The following is an 8,913-nucleotide window of genomic DNA, read 5'->3' on the forward strand; positions in this document are numbered from 1 at the left end:
ATTTTCATACGTGGATCCCATATGTCAGAGCTCATTTTTCAACCGAATGTGGATGGATGGAATGGCTGGTAAAAAAAAATTGGTGGATGACGTGTCTATAAAGTTTTCGGTGGTAACTAAGTAAGCACCAACTTTTTTAATAGCAGAGGGGTAAAAGACTCCCCCTTCCAACCAGCTCGCGAGCCGATCTCCCCGTCCCCACTGCAACTTCGCCCGCCTGCGCCGACCACCGCCGATCCCCATCCCGCGAGCAGCGTTGCGGCGCGGCGCCGCCGTCCTGCTGCCTCCGCCACACCGTATTCCGCCGCCGGTGAGCGCCGGCCTGCCCGCTCGCACATCCTCTCCCTCGTTTCTCTCTATCCCTACTAACCTTCTCTCTTTGCCTGAACCTTAGTACTTAAAAAAAATAATTCTTGGGGTTCAGCTGAACCCTGCCCCATGCCCTATGTTAGATCCGCCCCTGAGAGGGACAGTGGCTCCGGTGGTGATGGCACCCCCGGCACTCCAAGCCCCACCCATGGTGCCCGTGTGAGGCTCCGGAAACGCTCCAGCGATGTGAGTCCTTTTTTTTTCGACTCTGTTGAGAATTAGAGATATCTACTGTTGGTGGACAATCATGTGATCTATCTGCATTATTGATTTATTAACAGGTTCCTTCTGATGTGAACAAAACCAATGGCTCTAATTTGCTGCTAAATGACCAGAACAAGTACAAGTCGATGCTCATTCGCACGTATTCCTCTCTCTGGATGATGGCAGGATTTGTGTTCTTGATTTACATGGGTCACCTGTACATATGGGCTATGGTTGTCATTATCCAAATCTTCATGGCGAGCGAACTCTTTAATCTGCTCAGGAAGGCCAATGAGGACAGGCAGCTCCCAGGGTTTAGACTACTGAACTGGTAAATGTCATGGTTCATTGAGGCTATGAACTTTTGATTGTTTGGATACCTCAACAGATTCTTTTTTCCTTTATGAAAATTGCAGGCATTTTTTCTTCACTGCGATGCTTTTTGCATATGGCCGTTTTCTTAGTCGGCAACTTGTCAACACGGTGACTTCAGACAAGTTGTTGTACAAGCTTGTGAGTGGGCTGATCAAGTACCAAATGTTTATTTGCTACTTTCTTTATATAGCAGGTAATAACAACAGTTCATTGTTTCGCCAAGTTACATTGACAACAACTAGATATGGTTGAACAGTGAGCACTGCTTGGCTATTGTAAACCTTAGTTTTCCACAGTTAGCTAATTCTAACTCTTATGTACAGAAATGAGTCCATTGCTCTTTCTTAATTGCTTGTTACCAATATATCAATTTGCTTATTACTTCTGCCATACAGGTTTTGTCTGGTTTATTCTCACTCTAAAGAAAAAGGCATACAAGTACCAATTCAGTCAATATGCATGGACCCACATGATCCTACTGATGGTATTTGCACAGTCATCTTTCACAGTGGCCAATATATATGAAGGGATATTTTGGTAAAGTATCTGACATAATGTTTTATTCTTTATGATAATGCCGATTTGCAGGTTGAATAGTGTAGGGTTAAAATACCCTTTTCTATTCTAATGGTTCTGCCCACAAATTTATTTCATGTAAATAGACTTCATGAGATTTGCATCAGAATATCAATATACTACAAGTTAAAGAGTGCTCAGGACTGAATGATCAAAGTGATATGACAATGCTTTAATAACTCAACACCGAACAAAATATGCTTAAAATTTTGCATATTTCAATTGAATGCAGGATCACAGTAACTTATATCCTGAAGGGAGGTATCAGTAACACCTTAGCTTACAAAATATTACCTCTGTCCCAAAATATAATCATTTCTAGGTTGTTTAGCATGGGGGTAGAAGGGTAGGTGGGGGTAAAATGGGAAAAAAATTGAATAAGAAGTGATTGATGGAATAAGTAGTAATGTGAATAGTGCTAGAAATGCTTTTATGCAAAATTCAAATTATAGAAATGCTTACATTTTGGAACGAAGGGAGTACTTACTGTTCCAAGCTATCCTATATATTAGGCCCCACGTATGAATAACAGCCTTACTTACACTTCTGCATCGCTTTGTGTAAATGGTTTAATCTGGAGGTGCTATGGTTGTAACATATGGATTTATGTGCTAGCTCATACCTGTCTAAATACTCCATGTGGGACTAATCCAACCTCATTATTTAACATGCGCAACCCAGGTGTCCACTAAGGGTATTTTACATTCACTCCTTTAAGGTTGGTGTCCTCGGTAGCACACCTCAAACTCAGGGTTATTACGTAAACTTATGTTATACTTCATTCATAGTTATATTTTTGATAGCATGCTGTGAAATAAATATGTGCTCCCACTCTTTCAGAACTAGAGTAGTTCTGTTTATGCATCCTTTGACATATCTAACAAATGTAAGGCTGACATAACATGATGCTTATGTAGGTTCCTCCTACCAGCTTCCTTGATTGCTATCAACGATGTGGCTGCATATTTCTTTGGCTTCTTCTTTGGGAAAACACCCTTAATTAAGCTCTCCCCAAAGAAAACATGGGAGGGCTTTCTAGGTGCATCTGTGACTACCATGCTTTCTGCATTTGTGGTTAGTAATACCTGTCTACCTGTATATCCTTCCATTGTAGATGTCTCAGTTTCTCATTGCTGGTGGCTCTTTCAGTATCTCGTTCGGAATAGAGTTCTCAGTATCTTCTGTCATATGATAATAACTGGTTCTTTTCAATTTGTTCTCTTAAAAAAATAAACAAATGTTCAGTGTTGTACTGCTGCTGCGTTGCTAGATGCCCAAACACACTATAATGCAATTAAGATATACTGCTTGTAAAAATAGCTCACGAAAGCATAACCAATTTTTCAGCAAAAAAAAATGTACTTCCATAATTTATGGAAAGCAGGTATTGGTCAGTTGGTTCCCATTGATGTATATGATGGAAATATTGTGTATCTTGAATAAGGCAAACATAAATTCATCAGGTATAACACTAATTGAGTGAGAAATTTGGATGGAAGACAAACATTGCCCTAATCAAATTATGTGTAATAGCTTGCTTAAATTTGTTGGACAAATGATCCTTCACCATACCATCATGCTTTTCAGTAGTTCTTGAAACATAGCTGTAGAATGTATAGGTGCATGCTCTCTGTAATGCATTTTACTTGCATGTGCAATGCATTTTTAATGCTACAACATTGTTTTGGTACAACTCCACACCGCTTCTTTTGATGTACCATGTCGATTTATTTTGCATGTAAATATAGTCTGTATGTTGTAACTGTTAAATTGATTATAATTTATTGTTGGTTTTTTGCAGCTTGCTAATTTCATGGGCCATTTCCAGTGGTTAACATGCCCCAGAAAGGTAAAGCTCCTACTTGTCATTGATTAGCCCTTTTTCTCAAAGAAAAACTTGCATATATACCACTGGGATTTGCATAGGATGGATTTAAATCTTTTATGACAGCACTACATTCACTTACTATTGCATTTTTCATTTGAATTGATATTTTTCTGTAACCATGACCACATGATAGGATTGAAATACCCTACGGCTCAATATATAATCCAATCGAACAAAAACCAACACAAATACACAACTGATCAACCAAAATTCTCCACCTCCCATCCTATCCTTGTTATTTGTGGCAGTACAATGGTCAGTTGCATTGTCATCTAATCCATTTTGTGTCTTCTGCATGCACAGATCCAAGTGCAACTATACTCAGGATTAACAAAACAAAATATTAACAGCTCAAGAAGTGCAAGCTATTGAAAAACTGAAAACTAATACCGAAGACAGTAAATATCAAAACATAAACTTTCAGATTGCCTTCATCTTAAGAACTTATGCAAAACAATGCAATAGAAGATCCAATAACAGAGAACTGACCAGTCATGCGTGAGCAATGAAGAAATGTCATGGCCATCATGGCACTTCTTGCTTCATGTGGCAGCCTTTGCTGTCATTTGTTGTTGCTTATGGGCTGCAGATGGTGGATGGTGGAAGCTGTTAGTAGGCCAACTCCAGTGATGTAGATTTACTGTTATATTTTACAAAGAAAGGTTGGAAATATTTGTTAATCATGTTGTGTACAGGATTTGTCTACTGGATGGCTTCATTGTGATCCTGGCCCTATGTTTACACCAGAAAGTTACCATTTACCAGGATGGATACCACGATGGGTGAGAAGAGCATTTTGATGTTTCTTATAAATGAACGAGAGTTCTCATTCCATGTTTTATAGTCCTTGTGCCATCTAGCTTTTTCTTCACCCTTTCTGTTTGCAGATCCCTTCACGAGAAGTGGCAATTATGCCTATTCAGTGGCATGCCCTAGCTCTTGGCTTGTTTGCTTCAATAATAGCACCATTTGGAGGGTTTTTTGCTAGTGGATTTAAAAGGGCTTTCAAATTCAAGGTGCACATCAATTATCTTTTGGGAGAAAATATTTCAATGTCGAAATCTTATATTCTGTATACTTTCCAGGACTTTGGTGACAGCATACCTGGCCATGGTGGATTTACTGATAGGATGGATTGTCAAGTAAGTCCTTTTAAGTTAATATTTTTCTAAATGCATAGTTTGTAAGGGTGTCTGTCAGACAAGTAAATCTCAAGTGTACTTGCTAGTGCTTTTCTAGTATATGCTCTCCGGCACTGCACAATGCTTTCCCTGTTTCATAAAATCGTTTTACTTCAACACAAAAATAGACATTTTTTTTGTTCATCTGTTCGGCTCTCCGGTGATTCCATCATCCTGCAAGCTTCTTTTTATTTTGTCTTTGTTAGAGTTAACACATACCAAATTGTTGAGCTCGAAACCATGTTCTTCATTCAGTTACATTACAACTCATGATGGATAAAATGGTATTCTCCTTTTGATGTTCTAACTAAATGCTGAAGTATTTTCGTTGACATCTTGCAGATGGTTATGGCTGTATTTGCCTATATCTATTACCAATCATTTCTTATGGTACAGGACTTGTCTGTTGAGACAATCCTAGAGCAGGTACTGTGGAGTTTGGACTCCTTCCTGACTTGCATTATATCACTGCACATCAGATGTAACCTGACCCGTAATATTACATGTAATGCAGATACTAAGGAATCTCACATTCGAGGAGCAGCATGATCTATATGAGCAGCTAGGCCAGTTACTGACGAGAGGAAACTGATCCTAACGTAGAGACATCATGCACAAAATCCACAGGATAATGTGCACTGTCGTTTTCTTTTTATACTTTTAGAAGATCATCATGTACATCCTTAACACCTCAAAAGAGAAGAATTGTAACGCTGACGGATGCTTTTTTTTTTTCGGATCGTTATAGGCGGTATGAGTATGCAGGAGTATGTTCTTGCCTTCTCTGTTCTTGCCTTCTCTTTTCTTTCCCAGTCGTCACGTTTGTTTGCATGAGAAGGCGAATGAAGGCTTAGTTGCAACCATGACAATTTTTGTTTGGTCTTCTTGCCATCGATGGGTCCTTTGACTTGTACCTGTAGAACGATGTTAGTCCCATTATTTCTTTGCTTTATGGATATGCTAACCTACCAGGATCCGGATTGTCTAGTAACGTAGACAATCACTGTTTATGTGAGAAACACAGTAAAAAAAGCTATGAACAGTATTGAAATACTGTAGCCACAGTGATTTTTGGGACTGTAGCAAATATTGTTCATTATTGTATCAGTAGATCTGGTCCGCCAGTTTTGGTCCAACGGTAAAAAAAGTTACAAATTTCAGTTATTGTAGCCCTCTGCAGAGGATTCAGATGGAACCTACCCATATTGTTTATCTGGTTTGGTTGTCATCGATGGGCTAGCAGATTAGTACCTACACTTCTATTTTCAACTTAGCCAAGTCATCGGTGGGAAAAGGCCAGGTATCTCTCTAATACATTAGATGAAGGGTAAATTTCACCTAACAGCATACTTTGCAACAGTTTTAGGCTTTAAATGGTCTCTAAACTTATTTACATATGTGATCTAGGTACCTAACTCTTGAAATATATATTTATATGCCACATAACTCATTGCAATTTTTGGGTAGGTGAAATTTATATGCCACAACTTTTGGGTAGGTTACCCGTTACTCTAATCTGCTAGCCGTCGTGATTCAGTAAAACTTTTGGTCGCATAAGTTGAAAATAAAAGTGTATCTAGGCTACTAAGTAGGTTTGAGCAAATTGATGATAAATGATTAAGAGACTAATCCATTTGATGCTTGATGAGTAGACATTATGACCCTTAAAGTTGTAACAAGGGTAAAGGTAACACTTTAAAAAAAAGAAATGAAGCGGAGGTAATTTGGACAAAGGAAGATACAAATTCAAGTGCCTAAAATTGCAAGGAGTAGAACAGTCCTATCTTAGTTAGGACTGTCTGACAATCATGGAGACAAGACAGTTTGGATTAGGCAGGATTATCTGACCTGCATAGAGACATTATAGTCCGGTGAGACAAGACTGAGACATGATTGTCTGACCTGCGTGGAGCTCTTTACGGTACCTCCTATTAGGGTATCTCCAATAGAAGCACCTCACTTCCAGGTGCTTAAGGCAAGAGGATAGAAATATAAGCCATATGCATGGTTTAAAAAGTTCTTCCCCAATGCAAGCATCACTCACTAGGTGCTTATATGTTTTAGAACCCATATAAGCACCTGTACTTCCCAATGCAATTGATTTTCTCAGTACTCTAGTAATAAATGTAAAAACAATATTTTCTCATGGATTACACCATTCAACTAAACAAAGTGCAACTTTATTATATTAATGAAATGAGTGCTGACATTGGATACAAATAAAAAATCAGAAACAAAATTGCCTCCATAACGTCGGTAAATGTGCTCAACTAAGTCATTCTTCAGACATATGATTTGATCGGTCTCGAATAGCAAAATTCCTTCGAAGTACATTAGCAAATCCATCAATAGGTCCATGGTGGATCTCCAAAGGTGGTACGTAAGTTCTTCTATGATCATAGTCCAAATCATATTGGATACCGTAAGAATCCTGCTCATCCTCAACTATCATATTGTGCAATATAATACAAGCATACATTATATCATTGAGCGTGGATTGTCTCCAATAACAAGCAGGATCACGCAAAATATAAAAACGTGATTGTAGAACACCAAATGCTATTTCAACATCTTTTCTGGCTCCCTCCTGACGTCATGCAAATAACTTATTCTTATCACTTTGAGGTGCCGGAATTGTCTTGACAAAAGCGGCCCATTCTAGATATATGCCATCAACAAGATAATAGCCCATATCACAGTTTCTTCCATTGACAGTAAATTCAATTGGAGGAGCTTGCCCTTGCAATACATTAGTGAACAATGTAGATTGGTTTAACACATTAATGTCATTATTTGAACCAAAAACACCAAAAAATACGTGTCATATCCGCATGATAGTAGCGACTCCATGGTCACCACGAGTAAACTGGTCATGCCATGCAACAGGGCAATTCTTTCATACCCAGTACATACAATCAAGACTTCCTAGCATAACAGGAAAGCCACGAGCCTCCCCAATACGAAGCAATCGTTGAGTATCTTTAATTGTGGGTCTACGAAGGTATTGTTCACTAAAATTTTCAATCACGCCCTCAACAAAACGCTCCATGCACAAAAGTGCAGTGCTTTCCCCCATTCTCGAATCTTCATCCAAATTATCTGCAGAGCAGCCATTTGCCAAAAGGCGCATTGCTACTGTACATTTTTGCAATGGCGAAAAACCTAGTCTATTCAAAGCATCTCTTCTTTGTGTAAAAAATCGAGACCATTCGCCAAGTGTTTGCACGATACGCAAAAACAGAGGCCTTCTCATCCTATACCTACGGAGAAAATATGCAGGAGGATATGTAGGAGAAGAGGAGAAATAATCTGAGAAGAGACGTGCATGGCCTTCTTCTCGATTTCTCTCAAGATACCATCTTGTACTGCTGCGGCGACGGCGACGTTGAGAAACCCCGAGAAGTTGTGCTTCCATTTGTTTCTCTAATGTGGCTGCTAATTGATCCTCCAAACTGCTATCACTCTCATCATCACTAAAATCTGAATACTCATCTGAGCTCTCATATTGGGAGCTTGAGTCGTTGGACATTTTTTTATGAAATTTGTTGGCACACAGTTGGTCATCGCTCAGCAGAATTTAAATCATTGTTAAAAGATAAAAACAGCATCCACCTATTTTTTGTAAGCACAAATGTAGGCATGTAATAAAGACCTGGCACACAGAATGATTCAACTTAGATAACTAACATGCCTTAACCATTAAAATGGAATTATTCTTGCTAAAAAAAGTACAAGAGAATTATTCAAATAAAAAGGCAACGATGTGTAACAGATACGTGAAAGAACTAACTAATTTTTCTTGCCATGCACAATATTGCTAAAAAACCTTAATGCTTTCTCGTGCTCTGTCATTTGCACATCATTCATTTTGCTTGTGTCTGCCATCAGAAGGTCAGTATGTATTTGTCCATAGCCTTTGCTTCCCTTTTTGCCTCTGCTACTCTCTCATTTGATTGTGCTACTTCAATTCGATTTTTTGAGAGCTGAAGCTTTACCTCTGCCATCTTGGTTGCCATAGAGGATCGCAATTCTTGAGCTTCGTGGTATAGCTTAAAACCATCAGATGTGCTGTCCAAATATTGTGCCTTTACTTTTCCCTTTGCATTTGCTTTTGATGCCTTGGTCCCTATTGGTCGAACTTCCTGGTCAGCAATACGCCCAACATCAGCATTATCTGAATCACCTGCTTGGGCTCCTTTGCTCTTGATTTTTTCATTGTACATCCTGTTCCATTTAGGCTGGTCACGTACTATTGCTATTGTATTCTTCTGCAACATCCTTCCAGTAGCAATCACTCTTCTGTGAGATTCCTCCCATGGA

At 38.9% G+C, this 8,913-nt stretch overlaps 1 protein-coding gene across 2 annotated transcripts; it reads left to right on the forward strand.

Annotated features, from left to right (window-relative positions):
* Positions 1-225: 225 nt before the first annotated feature.
* LOC102708024 (phosphatidate cytidylyltransferase 1-like) lies at positions 226-5,456 on the forward strand. Of its 2 annotated transcripts, none has more exons than XM_015843478.1 (12): positions 226-310; positions 395-555; positions 651-904; positions 990-1,141; positions 1,344-1,485; positions 2,442-2,598; positions 3,326-3,373; positions 4,108-4,194; positions 4,300-4,428; positions 4,498-4,554; positions 4,936-5,019; positions 5,108-5,456. In XM_015843478.1, exons 2-12 carry the CDS (start codon positions 439-441, stop codon positions 5,183-5,185), a joined length of 1,305 nt encoding a protein of 434 aa, XP_015698964.1. In that variant the 5' UTR covers positions 226-310; positions 395-438; the 3' UTR covers positions 5,186-5,456. The 2 variants fall into 2 exon arrangements, with proteins under 2 accessions (XP_015698964.1, XP_040383877.1); XM_040527943.1 differs by having other exon boundaries at positions 272-310; positions 425-555.
* Positions 5,457-8,913: the final 3,457 nt, after the last annotated feature.

The sequence above is a fragment of the Oryza brachyantha genome, chromosome 10 (assembly GCF_000231095.2).
Source record: "Oryza brachyantha chromosome 10, ObraRS2, whole genome shotgun sequence".
NCBI classification, from domain to species: domain Eukaryota; kingdom Viridiplantae; phylum Streptophyta; class Magnoliopsida; order Poales; family Poaceae; genus Oryza; species Oryza brachyantha.